General features: G+C 42.0%; 1 protein-coding gene across 2 annotated transcripts in view; it reads left to right on the top strand.

The window, feature by feature from the left end:
* UGP2 (UDP-glucose pyrophosphorylase 2) overlaps positions 1 to 18914 on the top strand; it is a 128150-nt gene that overhangs the window by 85969 nt on the left and 23267 nt on the right. For both annotated transcript variants that reach the window (XM_040430128.1, XM_040430127.1), the window contains exons 4-6: positions 7040 to 7225; positions 10232 to 10365; positions 14165 to 14462. In XM_040430128.1, coding sequence (XP_040286062.1) covers positions 7040 to 7225; positions 10232 to 10365; positions 14165 to 14462 — 618 coding nt within the window. The remainder of the gene's footprint in view (positions 1 to 7039; positions 7226 to 10231; positions 10366 to 14164; positions 14463 to 18914) is intronic.

Below are 18914 nucleotides of genomic sequence, written 5' to 3'. Positions count from 1 at the left end.
TTGTTTTCTGAGAAGGCAGAACATACAGAAAGGCCCTCTGCTGTGATTTCGCATCTTATGCACAGACAAATAGACTCTTTGAAGTTATGAGGCTCCTCCGTCGGTGCCGGCTCACATGGCAATGTGTATCGCTATGCTAGCTCAAATAAATTTCTTTATTTTTTATTTTTTATTAAACCGCTATGTCAGAAGTCACTGGAGATAATTCCGTGAAATGTTTGGTATTGAATCAGGATATGAAATCCTTCTGCATTCACTTAGGCTTGAGGTTTTGTATTACTGGATAAAGGCACAATGTTTGCATTTATTTATTTATTTTACTTTTTTATTGACAAAAGTAAAATTAACAATGATATCACATCCTCGTATTATCAAATACAGTGTAATCTTGCATTCCATTTCCATTTTCTCAGTTTCTTTTGTTCATTAGTACATAATAAACTTAAAACAGATACATTTTACAATTATTTCCAATCAGCCAATGCATTTTCCCTAACCCCTAAGTTCTCTGTCTAGCGTGGTATCAGGTAGTATAATCAGACAGCCCCTCTAATCCATCAGACCCAAGGTACCCCGAGCCTTGTCGCATTCTCGAGGTTGTGTACATAGTGACTCGCACCAAAGACCCCAGACTCTATAAAAATTTTGTGGCTTATTACGGTGTTTAAACACTAGTACTAAATATGGTAAGATCTGGTTAATTTGCGATTTCCACATGGTCAGAGTTTGTGATTTGGGACTATACCACCTCAAAGCAATACATTTCCTTGCCTTAAACAGTGCCTCCGTTGAAAATATGGTCATATAGTGATCCCAATTCTCTTTGTTCAATATCCCTAGCAGGCAGATCTCAGGGATACAATCCCCCCTTGCCGGCAACAAAGAAGAAAATCAGTAACTTCCTTACAAAATGTAGTTATCTGGTTGCAGCTCCACATCATATGCCAGAAATCTGCTTCCAGTTCACCACATCGCGGGCATGCCGTGGATGCGGCTCTACCCATTCTAAACATCCTAGTTGGTGTTAAATATGTCGGATGCATGATATAAAGTTGGGTTATTTTGTTGTTAATACATGTAAGTGTGATTCTAATACAGTCGATATGGACTCTTCTGTGAGTGTGGGGATCAATCCTTTCCATTTATCTATCTCTGGAAGGGGATTTGTCTTGATTTTTGCGCATACTAGATGTGAGTAGATTGCCGATACTAATCCCCTGGGACCCTGGATTTTGACAACTCCTATAAGTAGATATTTGGAGATTCTAGTGCTGTTGGTTGGGTACTTACTCTGCAAGGCTGCCCTAAGTTGTAAATATGAAAAGAAAATCATATACATCTCCAAGGGTATTTGCCCCCGCTGTTTTCCATCTATCTGCTCCCATTACCACCTGTACCTGGGGTAAAGATGGATTATCCCATAAAGGTATGTCCAAAACTACTTCAGTGAAGTTGGCCAATGTTTTAGCCTCCTTCCAACACCGTCTGGCCCAGTTTGTGTATAGGCAACAATGGTCTCTGGAATTTTAGGGACCTCTCCAAAACCGACCAGAAAGTGCTACAGTTTAGGTATAGTGATAAAAAGTACTCGGAGGTAGGCAGGTCTTCTGTTGTATACCATGTATTAATAAGCTTTAACTGACCAGCTAAATAATATATAAAAAAGTCTGGTAAAGCCATACCTCCTTCCGTTTAGGGACGTTTCAGTGTATCCAAACTGAGTTTAGCCCGTGACCTGCCCCAAGTGAAGGTTCCAGTCATAGTCTACTTCTTTGAATATCGATTTGGATATGTGTGTTTCTGAGTGCTGAACTGCATACAGGACTTTACGGAGTATTATCATTTTAATTAGGTTGATGGGTCCTGCCACTGATATGGGTAGCGGTTTCCAACTTTTAAATTTATTCCGTATTTGATCAATTAAGGGGCAGATATTGAGTGATATAGAGAGTATTGTTTAGTGATCTTGACTCCTAAGTATTTAATTGTGTCAACTACTTTTAATTGGGCAACATGGGACGGACCTTTCCAATCTGACTTACCTAGAGGCATGTAAACAGATTTTTCACAGTTGATTCTCAGACCTGAATAGTCCCCAAACTCATCAATCAGGTCCACCTGTATAGGATCATGTCATCTGCATATAGTCAAATCCGGACTTCCCTCTCTCCCATGGTCACTCCATGTATAGCATTACTATATTTCTCACTCTAATGGCCAGAGTCTCAACTGCCAGGGCAAATAAGAGTGGTGACAGGGGACATCCCTGTCTTGTCCCTCTATAACAGAGGGAAGCTTTCTGACAATTCTCTGTTTATTAGTAGCCTGCTTACCGGATTGCTATGAAGGATACTAATCCACCTAAGGAATTGTGGGCCAAATCCCCGTAAGCATCCAATTAAGTATGGCCACTCTACTGAGTCAAATGCCTTAGCAGCATCAAGTGATGCCAAGGCCCAGTCCACATTCATGGAGTAGCCCATCTGTGTGACCACCTGGACCCTTCTTATTATTCTCAGTGGTGGATAAAACCTGTTTGGTCTTGATGAACTAATGACAGGATTACCTGGTTAAGGCGAGTCACCAATATTCTGGTCTGGATTTTATCATCTACGTTTAACAGAGCTATGGGCCGATAAGATCCACACTCAAGGGGATCTTTATCAGGTTTGAGTAATACAATTACAGTGGCCTCCATAAAAGAGTCCGGTAGTTTCCCCGTCCTCAGGGCCGAATTATATGTGGCCAACAATTGGGAAGCCAATACCTCTGCCATATCTGGCATAAACCTCCTTAGGAAGCCCGTCTGGGCCTGGAGATTTCCCCTTGTTAAGGTCTGTTATGGCTTGTAACACTTCTTCTAAGGCTAAGCTAATAGGATGATCTAGTTGGTCCCTTTGTGTTGCAGTAAATTTAGGGAATGGGATGCCGTCTAAGTATGAATCTATCTCTGATTCAGATACTGTTATGCTGGATCTGTATAGATTTTGGTAGAAATGTGTGAAGATTCGAACAATTGCCTCCTGAGTATTGGATTCCTGCCCATATGGTCTCTAATTGCTAGAATCGCTGAGGAGGGAGAGTCATGTCTGATCAGTTGAGCAAGTAGCTTAGGGCTCTTTCACACTTGCGTTGTTGTGTTCCGGCATAGAGTTCCGTCGTCGGGGCTCTATGCCGGAAGAATCCTGATCAGGATTATCCCAATGCATTCTGAATGGAGAGAAATCCGTTCAGGATGCATCAGGATGTCTTCAGTTCCGGACCGGAACGTTTTTTGGCCGGAGAAAATACCGCAGCATGCTGCGCTTTTTGCTCCGGTCAAAAATCCTGAACACTTGCCGCAAGGCCGGATCCGGAATTAATGCCCATTGAAAGGCATTAATCCGGATCCGGCCTTAAGCTAAACGTCGTTTCGGCGCATTACCGGATCCGACGTTTAGCTTTTTCTGAATGGTTACCATGGCTGCCAGGACGCTAAAGTCCTGTTTGCCATGGTAAAGTGTAGTGGGGAGCAGGGGAGCAGTATACTTTCCGTCCGTGCGGCTCCCGGGGCGCTTCAGAGTGACGTCAGGGCGCCCCACGCGCATGGATGACGTGTCGCATGGATCACGTCATCCATGCGCATGGGGCGCTCTGACGTCATTCTGGAGCGCCCTGGGAGCCGCACGGACGTCTTCAAATGCTTTCAGTTCACTTGCGGTGTTACGGATCCGGCGGGCACCTCCGGCAAATGGAGTACACGATGGATCCGGACAACGCAAGTGTGAAAGAGGCCTTAGCTGATTGGTTGCCTAATTCAAAAGCTGTTGGTGTCAGGAAAAATAATTTTCGGTCAGCTTTGTCTTTAAATACCGCGAGATATTGTCTGCCCGCCTGGAGCCAAGCCATCCTAGCGATATCCCCCCATTGTCTGGGATGGGAATACCCCTTTAACTTTCTCTACATGATAAATGCCACTTGCTGAAGTGCCAAAACCCCTTTAAGTACACAGGAATTGGTTGGATTGTGCAATAGTTCTCTTTAGAATTTAAGTTTTCTAGTACGTCTAGAAGAAACCTGGTGGTAATGATCAAGGTTTTGGTTAATAGGGTTGGGGCTTGGGTTACGGTATCTGCTGAGTAATGGAACAGTTGGATCAGGTTTTCTCACTTACTCCCTGTCTGCAGGGAACATTTACACTTTATTTTCTCTGCTCCATTTCCTCATTTTTTTTTACTGACTCATAGATTTGTCGTCTTTGTGTAATTGGGAAATATTCTCTCAAAAATCAAGTTAGCAGGGTGTGACAGCAATAGGTCTTTGAAGTAAGAGGAGAGTGTGCGTACATACTGATCTTGTGCGATAGGCAGTTACCCCATGGAGAGGATATCACTCTGTATAGCACAGCTCTACTCACTTACCTCCAGTAATACTGAGCCCCACAGATATGGGCTGCACCAGAAGACTGATCAAGCTGTGTGCATCTGCTCGAATTTCCGTCTGACTGAGCAATTGCTCTGTAGGAAAAGTGAATGGAAACATGATTTTTTTCAACCTTGCTGTTCCCCTATCTTATTCGTGAGGGAAATAAATTCTCTATTGATTACAATGACCCGTAGCAGCCTACACCTCTCTAATTTCTGTAAGACTTAGGCCTCTTGCACACAAACTTTTCTGTTTACGTTCCGTTTTTTGCGTTCCGTATACGGATCTGCAAAAAAAAAAAAAAACAGAAGGTACTTCGTATTCCTTCCATTTCCGTATTTCCGTTCCGCATAACGGACAAGGATAGTATTGTTCTATCTGGGGCCAGCTGTTCCGTTCCGCCCAAAAAAACTTAATGCACACAGATGTCATCCGTATTTTTTGCGGATCCATTTTTTGTGGACCGCAAAATACTGAAGAAGCCATACGGTCGTGTGCAAGATGTTGATGTGCTACAGTAGCGGCGGAGGGAGAAAAAGAGCTGGAACCAAGCGGTGGGGATCAGGTAAGTGTGGTTCCCTCCGCAGGTCCTGCTACGCTGTGAGGTCTGCCCTTTAAAGGGCATCTGTCAGAAGATTTGTACCTATAACACTGGCTGACCCGTTACATGTGCACTTGGCAGCTGAAGACATCTGTGTTGGTCCCATGTTCATGTGTGCCCGCATTGCTGAGAATTTTTTTTTTATATATGCAAATGACCTCGAGGAGCAATGGGGGCGTTGCCGTTACACCTAGAGGTTCTGCTCTTTCTGCGACTGCTGCGCCCTCTCCACTTTAATTGACGGGGTCAGGAGTGATGAAGTTTTCATTGCCTGGTCCTGTCAATCAAAGTGGAGAGGGCGCAGCAGTCGCAGAGAGAGCAGAACCTCTAGGTGTAACGGCAACGCCCCCATTGCTCCTAGAGGCTTATCTGCGTATACTCAAACATCATTTGCCACAGCTGCCAAGCGCAGATGTAACAGGTCAGCTAGTTTCATAGGTACAAATCTGCTGAGATGCCCTTTAAGTTTCCAGGTTGTCTCACCGCTGAGTGTCATAATGGTCATTTGTGATCTGTGAACCTGTCAGCAAGTGTTCACGGGGGAAAATGAAGCATTAAACAGTTTATACTTGAATCAATGGATTGTCCTTACGATCAATAGATCTGCTGGAGAAACCATATATGCACCTCCTCTCCATTTCTGGCTAATAGAGAGGGGGTCATGAATAGGGGATCCCCTTCTGTCAACTTAGAATTTCCTAATAAGGTCTTTGTAAATGGGTTTCCTAAACCAGACAACATCTTTAAAGTGGTATCCCAAGGTGTTACTTTTAACGGCCTTTTGTCAGGATAGGCCATCAATATCTGACTGGCGGGGGTCCGACATCCTGCACCTTTACTGATCAGCTGTTTCAGAGTGGCATTCCTTGGCTATGCTTAGAGAGACACATTACATTCTGCACATGTGCACGCGAACAGAAAAATACACATTTACATAAGAGTATGCATACGTACACACAGAGGCTTTGCATTCACATAGATACTTTGTAACCATATACATACACAGCGTCATGCCGCTAAAGTAGTGATGAAAAAACTGTATAGGCGGAGCTACAGCTTTAGCGTCATGTACAGCTTGTCACAGCACCACCTATTGGTCAGCATCAGAATTAACTTGGATGTATGGCACTTAAAGAGGACCTTTCATGGTTTGGTATTAATTGCGATAAATACCTTTACTTGGGGGATTACTTGGGCGTCACAGCCAGGGAGAAGGTGAGCTTTTTTTTTCCTCCCTGGCTGTGATTGGACCCACTGAGAAACCCTGGTGTCTCCTCCTCCCTGTACCGATGCTCAGTAATAACATACTGAGTGGGAAAACTACGATGGAACACAGCGGGGAGCAGGAGCGATATTTTAAAAAAAACAGGCAGGGTGGCAGCATCAGCAGGGGGTACCCGCCCAAGTAAAGGTATTTATCTAGAATAAAAAAAAACATGAAAGGTCCTCTTTAAAGTGAACCTGTCACATTGAACATGGTGTCAGAGCTGCAGGTATCATGTTATAGAGCAGGAGGAGCTGAGCAGATTGATATAAAGATTTATTGTTTTATTCATTTATATTCCTGCTCATTCTGGTCTTTGAAGTTCAGGAGGCGGTCCTATCAGTGATTGACAGCCTTCCTTCTATGACTGTGTATACAGAGAGAGCTGTCAATCACTGATAGGACCGCCTCCTGGACTTCACAGCCCAGAATCAGCAGGAATATAAATGTATAAAATACAAGTTATACTGACTATATATCAATCTGCTCTGCTCCTCCTGCTCTATAACATGCTGCCTGTAGCTTATATTGCATTTTCACGGTGACAGGTTCCCATTAAATGTTTTGCCTTCCTTGGCTGATTGGCCCCATCAGTTGCTGGGTCTGTAAATAGGGGATAGAATTTTTCAATTAGACTTGAGGTGTGGGTACAAACGGTCCATTCGCCCCAACCTCTCATTGGATAATTATATATGTGTTACTATTCATATGTTTGTATGAACAGGAAGTGGCTATTCTATAAATTGTCCTTTTCCATTTTTTTTTTAAAGATTCAGCCATACGAGAAGATAAAGGCCAGAGGCCTACCAGATAACATCTCATCTGTCCTCAACAAGCTGGTCGTCGTCAAGCTTAATGGAGGTTTGGGAACCAGCATGGGCTGTAAGGGCCCGAAAAGTCTGATAGGAGTTCGGAATGAGAACACCTTCCTCGATCTCACTGTGAAACAAATAGAGGTGAGCACCTGCTGTATGTCATGTATTCTCATCACTCTCTTTCTAGGGTAGACCTGAAAATGTCATTTCCCTACCTCGGACTCAGTGACCGAAAACAGAATGAGATGATTTGCAAATCTCATAGACCCATATTTTATTCACAGTAGAAAACATATCAGATGTTGAGACATTTTACCATTTCATAAAAAAAATTTACTCATTTAGATTTTGGCAGCAACAAATCTCAAAAAAGTTGGGACAGGGCCATGTCTACCATTGTGTAGCATCCCCTCTTCTAACAACAGTCTGTAAACACCTAGGAAGTGAGGAGACCAATTGCTGGAGAGGAATGTTGTCCCATTCTTTGTCTGTTGTAGGTTTGTAGCTGCTCTGGGTCTTCTGTGCTGGATTTTTTATTTCATGATTCACTACGGTAATTGTTTTCTATTGGTGAAAGGTCTGGTCTGCAGGCGGCCAGTTCAGCACCCGGACTCTTCTTCTGCAAAGCCATGCTGTTGTGATGGATGCAATGGTGGATGCAGTATGTGGTTTAGCATTTGTCTTTATGAAATATGCCAGACCTTCTCTGAAAGAGACATTGTATGGGAGCATATGCTGTTCTAAAACCTCTATATACTGTTCAGCATTGATAGCGCCTTTCCAGATTTGTAAGCTGCCCACGCTATAGGCACTAATGCAACCCCAGACTATCAAAGATGCAGGCTTTTGAACTGGTGCTGATGATAGGCTGGATGGTCCCTCTCCTTTTGAGTCCACAGCACACTGCATCCATAGTTTCCAACAAGAGTATCAAATTTTGATTCCCTGACCACAGAGCAGTTTTCTATTTTGTCTCAGTCCATTTTAAATGAGCTTTAGTCCAAAGAAGACGAAGGCGTTCCTGTGGATCCTGTTGACATATGGCTTCTTCTTTGCATGATACCGCTTTAACTTACATTAGTGGATTGCACTGTGAACTGTGTTCTCAGACTATGATTTCTGAACGTGTGTCATTTCCAGTGCAGAATCATGACTGTTTTTAATGCGGTGCTGCCTGAGGGGCCCGTAGATCACAAGCATCCAATATTGACTGTCGGCCTTGTCTGTTGCGCACTTGGATTTCTCCAGATTCTCTGGATCTTTTCATAATATTATGTACTGAAGATGGTGGGATATTCAGAGTCTTTGCAATTTTACACTGAGGAACATTTTTCGGAAATTGTTGCACAATTTTTAGAAGCAGTTTTTTTTTAGATTAGCTTCTACCTCAGTTTTTTTTTTTTGCCTTCCTCTGGATCAACTTGCAGGATAACAGGCCGAACTGGACGGCCTTTTATACTATGTTACTATGGTGAACCTCTGCCCATTTTTGCTTCTGAGAGACTCTGCCTCTCTAACATGCTCCTTTTATAGCTATTAATGTGACTTAGCTGTAAATTGCTCCTCCAGAAGTACCATATACTTTTCCAGTCTTTTATTGTCCCGGTTCCAACTTTTTCGAGATGCGTTGCTGCCATCAAGTTCAAAATTAGTTCATTTTTTTCATGAAATTATAAAATGTCTCACTTTTAAGATCTGGCATGTTTTCTATGATCTAGTGTGAATAAAATTTGGGTCTATGAGATTTGCAAATCATTTCATTCTGTTTTTATCGTACAATGGAACCCTGTGGGTAACTAACACTGTATGGCATCCATTTAATGCATACATCATGGCATGTAAGTTAAAAGGAGGGTAGAGTTTGGGAGATGTATCAAGTATATGGATATGTGATAATGTTTTATACAATTCTTTGTATAGGAGTCGTGGAGGGGGGAAAATAACAGAAAATTGTAGACACAAACTGTCTTGTAATATGCCAATTTTATTTGAATAATAAAAACGATTTGATTGAAAAAAAAAAGGAGGGTAGAGTTGGATTTGTGACTTAGAAGCTCTAGTAGCCATCTCCTGCCACAATGTTCATTCAGCATCCAGCTGCTCCAGTGCTGGTCTCCACTTGCCTACATTCGAGCCGTGACCAAGGTCCTGGTAGGGCCGATACGATGTCTACTATTACGGGATCATACCTATTGGCATTGTGCTGGATTTCTCAATAAAAACATCTACATTGAATTGAAGCCATTCTTGGAGTGCTGTGGCTTTTCTTATATGTCCAGGGATGCTACCCGACCACAGAGCATCCGCTACTACCAGAGTGCCGACCGCAACATTTTCAATAAATGATGGAAGATGCAAACTGGCTTCAGTAGTAGAAATGTAATATTCTTGTATGGGTCGGGGTGCATTCACACTGCGTTTGCTTTGTACTTTTCAGAGAGATACATCAGAAGGCTTTCCCAACATATGCCTCCAATGGATCCCATGACTGTTAGGCCCCATTCACACGACCATATCTTTGCTCCCCTTCCAATCCGCACTTTTTGCGGAATGGATGCGGACCTATTCATTTCAATGTGTCCGCAAAAAATGTGGACAGCACCCCGCAAAAAGATAGAGCATGTCCTATTCTTTTCCAAAAATAGGCATTGTTACAATGGGTCCGCCAAAAAAATCAGATGCTACATGGACATGATCTGTATTTTTTGTAGATCCGCATTTTGCAGACCGCAAAACACATACGGACATGTGAACGAACCCTTATAGAAATACAGTGCCATACCACAGGCTCCCATGTTAGGAAACAAAAGAGTACCAGCCTTATACCTTTTATTTTGTACTTGATGCCTCTGTATAGAGTAACGTCATCTACTATGCTGTTCTATACAGCGTAAAAAGGTATACTGATGTATCCCGACCTGATGGAGGCCTAAGAACACCCTTGTCCGCTGCCAGTTAAATGGTGGCTTAACGGATACGTTTGACATATGTCAGGAGCTTTCCCAGTGCATCCATTAAATATAAATGCTGAATGCTGTGTGCCGGGGAGCGGAGACGAGCTCTGGGCTGGGATGTCAGTGCATTCATTATGTACTTTGTTCTTTGTTGCTGCTTTTTACATTTTGATGATTTTGATTGCCCTTTCAGCACTTGAACAAAACTTACAACACCAATGTCCCTCTTGTGTTGATGAATTCCTTCAATACTGATGAGGACACCAATAAAATCGTGCAGAAGTACAGCCACTGTCGGGTGAAGATCTACACTTTCAATCAGAGCAGGTGGAGTAATGTGGTTCTGTCATTCAGATGATAGGCGTTCATCTTTTTTTCTTTCTTTTTTTTTTTACCTTTATAACCCACTTGAAAGTGTATTCAGTAAGTTTGCAAATGCAAACCTGTACATAGTTAAAGATTTACATTCCAGCATTCCTTGGTTTAAGGCTTTTAATTGCTGTCTATAAAGCTGTGCTGATTATTTCCATTGTGCAGAAAACATCTTGCTTCGTCCTCATTCTGCTGCTTTGTCTACCTTTGGGATCTGGTACATAAAAGGCAATCTAATTATGCGCCTGCCGTTCATAGCCCAGACATTTCTGGTGTCTTTAGTTAGGATGATGTGTATACCGTATATGTTCCCTGAATGTAAAAACTGGAAAAACACCTGGAAAGTATCATTAAAACCTTGTTGCTCTTTAGGTCCTCATGTACATAACTTTTATAGGATATCTCCTTTCAAAGATCTACTGAAAAGTCTCAACTAAAGGGCTTTTTCACCCCTGGCACCTTTTCTACAGACCCCTTCAAACCTTCAGTGGTAATCATACTTATCTGGGTTCCGACTCCATCGCGTCCCCATCGGCTCAGCAGGTCCTGGGTCTCCCCTCATCACCATGCGGTTTGATGCCAGGTCATATGAACTGTACAGCCAGTGACTGGTCGCAGTGGTGACTTCATGTCACGGGGTCACGTGACATCACCGCTGCGGACAGTCGGCACTACACGGGTTTGACGCGCGAACACCTGGGACCTGCAGAACTGGTGAGGCAGAGATAGCCTGAATCCAGCAGTGGGGATCAGGTAAGTATGTTTACCACCAAGGGTTTGGCCATGGGGGGGTGGTTGTACAAAAGGTGCCCAGGGATGAAAAAACCCTTTAATTATGATGAGACATTACAGCAGATCTTTAAAGGGAAATACCCCACAAAAGTATGGAGGCCCTAACAAGGTTTTAATGATACTTTCCAGGTGTTTTTCCAGTTTTTAAATTCATTGAATATATACAGTATACACATCATCATAACTAAAGACACCAGAAACGGCAAGGGGTGAACATCCTTTTTGAAGAGGTTTCCTGGGTTCTAGATATTGATGACCTAACCTTGGTGGTGGAGATACTCGGACTATTTATTGCGGATTTCAGCCTCTGTACTGCAAAGGGTGAAATCCAAAGCAGATATCTGCCTACGTAAATTGGCATGTGGAAAATTAAAAATCCTCACCTCAAGTTATATGGGGATTTCATTGTGGATGCTTTCTCCAGCGCGCGCATTTTTTTCAGTTTTGCGGCAAAGTTTAATACGCAGTTCCTAGAGTCGGCGACATTGGCCACACAAGTCCCCCGTAAGATATTCTAGTTCCCTTTTGGGTCCGCTCATGCAGCCCCATATCCTAAGAGGTTTTTAAGTGCATCACAGAATTTCTCACCCTGTTGAGTTCCTGAGCTGCATCTAAACGTTGTAGAGGCTAATGAGGATGACCGCAAGACTGACAGAAGGACAATACATATTAATAGGTCCTGAGGGATGAAGCAATGTATGGTGACACGTTACGTTGCAGTCGTCTCATTTGCAGATATAAAGTAGAAAGAGAAGTGCATTGTACGCATATTAAAACATGGATCATAGCATTAAGATGTCCCAGTTGAGATTCCCCCTTTTTTGATGTGGATGTACAAGGCTGCAGCAAATGCGTCCTTCATATGACCTTCCCTCCCCTTGTCCATCTGGAGATTCAGGACCTGCGTGTTGTGCCGCTTCCAGCTTTGAGGCCTTGGGACATAGTGTATTCATTATTCATGGAGAGATCATTGACCCGTGTCCTGAATATTTTCCTAGAAACCTCAAAGAAGAACATTAAGATCGGATCCCGGGATGTGTAGATCGTCTTACACCAGTCTAACCAGTATGGTGTTTTAGAAAAGATAGTGCTGTTTATATTGCAAGGAAGCTGATCTCAGGTTTTCTGTCCATTTCCTAAGATTTAAAAAAAAAAATCAGAGTCCATGAAATAATTCTGTTTCATATTTCTTGTGCCTCGGTCATGAGAAGGACTTCAAGGGGATTTCCTTCTGCAAATTAAGCAAATATGTCAAAATGTGTAATGCAGCGAAATATTTCTTCATCACTTGACTCTTTAAAGGCCGTCCACATGTGCACTTGGCAGCTGAAGGCATCTGTGTTGGTCCCATGTTCATATGTGCCCGCATTGCTGGGAAAAATGATGTATTAATAAATGCAAATGAGCCTCTAGGAGCAACGGGGGCGTTGCTGTTACACCTAGTGGCTCTGCGCCATCTGCACTTTCATTTATAGGGCCAGACAGTGGAAACGTCATCACACCTGGACCTGTCAATCAAAGTGCCGAGAGCGTGAGGAGGAAGAGTCTCTAGGTGTCATGGCAACGCCCCCGTTGCTCTTAGCGGCTCATTGGCATATATTAAAACTTCATTTCTTTCAGCAGTGCATGGAGTAATAGAGTAATGGCACAACAAGTTCTAAGAAAACAGCCTCCAGAATTTTTAATTCATGGAGAGTTTAAATGGGCGCTTTCATTTATAAAAAAAAAACCTCAAATTTCATTTCGGCAGTGTTTTGCCATTGAAAACTTAATACAAAATAATGTCCTTCCATAGCAGTCAGTGCATACAGAGAAGAACTCCTATAAAGATAGCTAACCCATCATCACTTTACTGCTGCTGTGAGAGGAAGATGTTATCTGCAAGTTACTCCTGATTATTAATACTAAGTGTAGAGTTGGGATAACAGTATGACGCTCTTGATAGGCCTATGCTCTCAGAAGAGCAGTGCACAGCATTGTAATGTGTGATGCTCTCATTAAGTCACTCATTCTCCTTCCTTCTTTGGTCAGAGTGAATGGTCTGACTGAGAAAATCAAGTCTGTTTGCCAAGCTAAAAGTCAGAACAAACAGAAATAAATAGGATGTCCCAGATTTTAATATTGTTCACTTGAATGGAGCTTAGCCTCGTCCAGGCCATTGATACTAGTCGTGACGTCACTGGGCCAGCTGTAAACAGCGAGAATGCCACGGCACTACTGCCAGCCCCAGCTGCCTTCTCAAACAGCTGATCGGCAGGGGTCCCGGGTGTTGGACCCCCACCGATCAGATGATGATGATGATCTATCAAGAGGATAAAAAAAACTGCGGAACCTCTTTAATATATTTTAGGCCTAGTGGCCAGTGTGAAAACTGCAGGATTATATACAATTTTTTGAAAATATAGATGGTGACATGGAAAAATTAAAAAAAAAATCACAAATTAAAAAAAAATATGTTATTCATTTTTTAATGACCTATACCCTTTAAGTTTTTTTTTTTCAATAGGTGGGGGTCATGAGGATCTTGTTAATCACTGAAATGTCTGATATTACTACTGCTATATGTATAGCACGTACAGTATGCAGGGCTATTTATTACATCTGCTATTCAGCTGTTTTGGGTTTCTCTTAGGACCGTGGTTTCCTTAACAAAATGGAATAAATAGCTCTGTAATTACCACTGAATGTGCGCTATTCGCAAGGGTTTCTGAATCCATAGTGGCACGGTAGTGTGTGAGAAGAATGATTTGCAGGGCCTTCACTGCCCTCACTTCTAAAATCAGATCTAAACTTTATGTTTTTTTGGAATTTTGAATGAAAGTGATTATCCTCCAAAACGTCTGATTAGACAATGCTGTACTCACGTCTTTCAATAAATGGCTTTGTACTATGTGTGTTCTATAGATTTTTACATAACAGGGAAGGTAGTGGTTTTCTAACCAGCATCTACTTTCTTCTATAGGTACCCAAGAGTAAATAAGGAATCCTTATTACCGATAGCCAAGGACTTGTCCTATTCAGTGGAGAATGCTGAAGCCTGGTACCCTCCTGGTCACGGTGATATCTATGCCAGCTTTTACAATTCAGGACTGTTGAACACACTCATAGATGAAGGAAAAGAATACATTTTTGTCTCTAATATTGATAATCTTGGTGCTACAGTAGACCTCTACATCCTCAACCACCTTACTAATCCTCCAAATGGAAAACGCTGTGAGTTTGTCATGGAGGTTACAGACAAGACCAGGGCAGATGTCAAGGTGAATGTTCTAGAATTAACCTTTATTTTTTTGTATGTACTTTGTGTGTAAAATGCATTTTAATCTACCATCTACTAATACATCTATGACAACTAAAATACACACAAAGAAAATTCTTGATCGAGGGAGAAATGGGTGCATTCGTGCCACCTACAATTTAAAACACTGTGAAAATCTGTTTCTGTTCCCCTGTATTGCACCAGACTCCCCCCTCAACTTTACATTCGGTTTACAGTAGTGTTATTCTGGTATCTGCACATGTATGTGGGCTCCTCCAGAACTATATTTAGAGTTTATGCTACCCTAGGCATGTTTAGTGCTCACCCCCCTTTTAGTTCAGCTAAAGCTGCCTATTGACTTGAGGGAATACAGTAGCTACATAAAATGATTTTGACCATCAATACGATGTTGAAAGTGTACTTGGTTTTGCCGTGATTGCTGTGGTTTAGTGATGTGGTTATTGGCCAGAAAAAGGGGGTCAGTTAGCACATCCCAATGTGCGGTGCACGCTGCCATGGCTAAAAACACACAGAAAAAAAGACAATGCAACAGCACTCTGCAAACCAAAAAAAGTGTATGCCATAATTATAGAAAACATTCTGGTGTTAATGCTACACTTATTTTGCAAATGTGAGATTCTTGGCAAATACATTTTGTACAAAATAATTTGGGCCCGTCTGCCAAACGTCAAGGCGATCTCTGTAAGACGGGAACCTAGCACTAAATACTACCTGCTATGTGCCATAACTGCCACCATAAAATTCAGGGAATGCAGGTTCCACATGGCACCAAAAATGGTAAGTGTACCCAGCATGCATGTGGAACCTGCACTCCCTGAATTTTATGGTGGCCGTTATGGCACATAATAGGTAGAATTTAGTGTTAGGTTCCCGTCTTATAGAGATCGCCTTGACGTTTGGCAGACGGGCCCAAATAATTTTGTACAAAATGTATTTGCCAAGAATCTCAAATTAGCAAAATAAGCGTAGCATTAGCACCAGAATGTTTTCTATAATTATGGCATTATTGTACTTTATTTGTGTTGGCAGAGTGCTGCTGAATTGTCTTTTTTTCTTTGTGGTTATTGGCCAATTTATACAAGTGAAATACATTTCTGTCAAATTTTGAATCTGTAAAAAACTCATGGCAAATAATAGCATCACATATAACAAACATCTCATCTAAATATACACTTACACAGCAAACAATGCACAAGTCCAAAGGCATCTCCATCAATGGATGGTGTATGCTATGATTAGAAACATCATAGCATGCACCATCCAGCTCTAATTTTCCCTCAAGATCCATTCACGTAAGTGAGTGGGTCTGCAAGACAAACGGCGCGGACATCATCTGTGAGTGGTGTTTATTATCCCTGTACTTACACATATTTTCTGGTAAACATGTATATGAGGTGCAGAGGTTGCACTTGTACCTGGGAAATAGAACATGAGGTAGCCAAGGCCGAACTTACAACAAGGCACACAAGGGCACATGCCTAGGGTGTCAGGGACGAGAGAGAAAACTAATGATTCTATATGATGCAGCTAGAAGTCAGGAGAGTTAACCCTCACACTTCTTACCTACAGCTAATGTAACAGTAATCTCTTACTGAAGGCAGTGTAAGGGTTAAATTTCCTAACTTGGTGCTGCAGTTAACAAAAGTAAGTGATAAGGAGACATCAGATCAGTAAGATAAGGAGAAAGGTGAAGCCAATATGTAACCCTTACGTACAATGCCAACTAGCAGACAGGATTTCTCTGCCTGTCATTGATCAGATCATTCCATAATCCACACACTGACAATAAAGTAGTAAAGCTCCTCATTGTAACTTGTTCAGATAAGTGATGTTAAACTATTTTCTGCTCAGGCCTGTGAACATGGGCACACTTTTATATGGACAGGTATAATACACACAGTGATGTCACAGGACAGGTATAATACACACAGTGATGTCACAGGACAGGTATAATACACACAGTGATGTCACAGTACAGTGATAATGAATACAGTGATGTCACAGGACTTTTATAATACACACAGTGATGTCACAGTACAAGGATAATAAATACAGTGATGTCACAGTACAGTGATAATAGAAAAGGGCTACTGCACACAGCAGTATCAACCTCTGCACCTCATATACATGTTTATCAGAAAATATGTGTAAGTACAGGGATAATAAACACAGTGATGTCACAGGACAGGTATAATACACACAGTGATGTCACACTAGAGGGATAATGAATACAGTGATGTCACAGGACAGGTATAATGCACACAGTGATGTCACAGTACAGGGAAAATGAATACAGTGATGTCACAGGACTGGTATAATACACACAGTGATGTCACAGTACAAGAATAATAAATACAGTGATGTCATAGTACAGTGATAATAGAAAAGGGCTACTGCACACAGCGATGTCACAGTACAGTGATAATGAATACAGTGATGTCACAGGACTGCTATAATACACACAGTGATGTCACAGTACAAGGATAATAAATACAGTGATGTCACAGTACAGGGATAATGAATACAGTGATGTCACAGGACAGGTATAATGCACACCTTGATGTCACAGTACAGGGAAAATGAATACAGTGATGTCACAGGACCTGGATCATAAACATAGTGATGTCACAGTACAGTGATAATGAATACAGTGATGTCACAGGACTGGTATAATACACACAGTGATGTCACAGTACAAGAATAATAAATACAGTGATGTCATAGTACAGTGATAATAGAAAAGGGCTACTGCACACAGCGATGTCACAGTACAGTGATAATGAATACAGTGATGTCACAGGACTGCTATAATACACACAGTGATGTCACAGTACAAGGATAATAAATACAGTGATGTCACAGTATAGTGATAATAGAAAAGGGCTACTGCACACAGCGGTATCACAGTATAAGAATAAGGCTCCATTCACACATCCGCAATTCCATTCCGCATTTTGCGGAACGGAATCGCGGACCCATTCATTTCTATAGGGCCGACGACGTGCTGCCCCGATCCGGAATTGCAGACCCGCACTTCCGGGTCCGCAATTCCGATCCTGAAAAAAATAGAACATGTCCTATTCTTGTCCGCAACAGCGGACAAGAATGGGCATATTCTATTAGTGCCGGCAATGTGCGGTTCGCAAAATGCGGAACACACATTGCCGCTGTCCGTGTTTTGCGGATCCGCAAAACACACACGGATGTGTGAATGGACCCTAAAGCACATAGTAATGTCACAGCACATGTATAATAAGTAGAGCATTGCAGTGTGTATTATGTCACAACTTTGCAGTAATACACATGGCAGTAAGGCTGAGAGATATTAGACACAGTGATGTCGCAGTCTATGGATAATGCACAGTAGGCCCATAACCTGTGGTATTCTCAAAGGTGTCTTTTGGGCTCTCTGAGGCTCTAGGGCACAGGTGTGACTGCAGTGTCAGCACCCCCTATACTTGCCTTACAATTTGGCATTACTTTTTTTTGTCCAGATCAGAACCTCATCATATATGCTTTATAATCTTTCTTGCTTTGTGTTATCTCAATGTTCATAGATAACAGCAGCTCTGATAAATTCCCCGATGGAGTGATGCATCCATTTATTGCTACGGAATTATCCTATGCTCCAAAAGATTTTCTATGGGGAAATTGTTTAGTATTGTAAAAATATCTGTGCAGGTCATTTAAGGATAAATATTGCTATAATGAATGCACTTCAGAGCACTTTATCAGTCAGATCACCCACTTGGCTGTTTGCTTTAGATGTAGCTGCAGAAGGTTTCTCGAGTGTTCGTTATAAATAAGTCATATAAAATGTAATTGGCTTTGTAGCTGTATGTAGCTCACTAATCAGCCTTAAGACGCTGGTTTTCTACCTGTCTAATTAGTTCCAGTGTGCTCTCATTTCAGCGATATTAGCTGTGGGTAGATTTATAGTTCCATGGGGTTGAATTACAAGCCGTTCCTCTTCACTTTCTTATCTGTTTGTGCTAAGTGCTATCGAGCTTGATAATGATTAGAGAGTAGGAAATGGGAACGTAAAAAACTAGCGAACATACCAGAAATTTCCAACATCGTTATAATATGGGAACCGTCGCAAATGTATGTACTTTCCCACTGAACCTCTATAACTATTCTATGCACACTACAAAACTCATAGCTTGTTCTTCTGGGGAAACCCTTAAAGGGGTTATCCAGACTTTTAGAATTGTTGGCTTGTCCTTAGGCTAGAGCATGGCTTCTCAACCCTTTCATGGCAAGTACCTTCCTGTGGCAAGAAGTTCCAACACAGTACCCACAAGGAAGCGATCAGTGATGGATGTTATCAAATTAAGGCTATTCTCACAGCTCTGTTATAAGCTCTGTTCCGAGCCTCCGTCAGCAGTTTTTTCAGATTTGATAGAAAGAATAGGATAGCATGCAGCACTAA

This window comes from Bufo bufo, chromosome 4, assembly GCF_905171765.1.
Source record: "Bufo bufo chromosome 4, aBufBuf1.1, whole genome shotgun sequence".
Classification (NCBI taxonomy): domain Eukaryota; kingdom Metazoa; phylum Chordata; class Amphibia; order Anura; family Bufonidae; genus Bufo; species Bufo bufo.
Note: the sequence above shows the minus strand (reverse complement) of the source record. Positions and strands in the feature narration are given on the sequence as shown.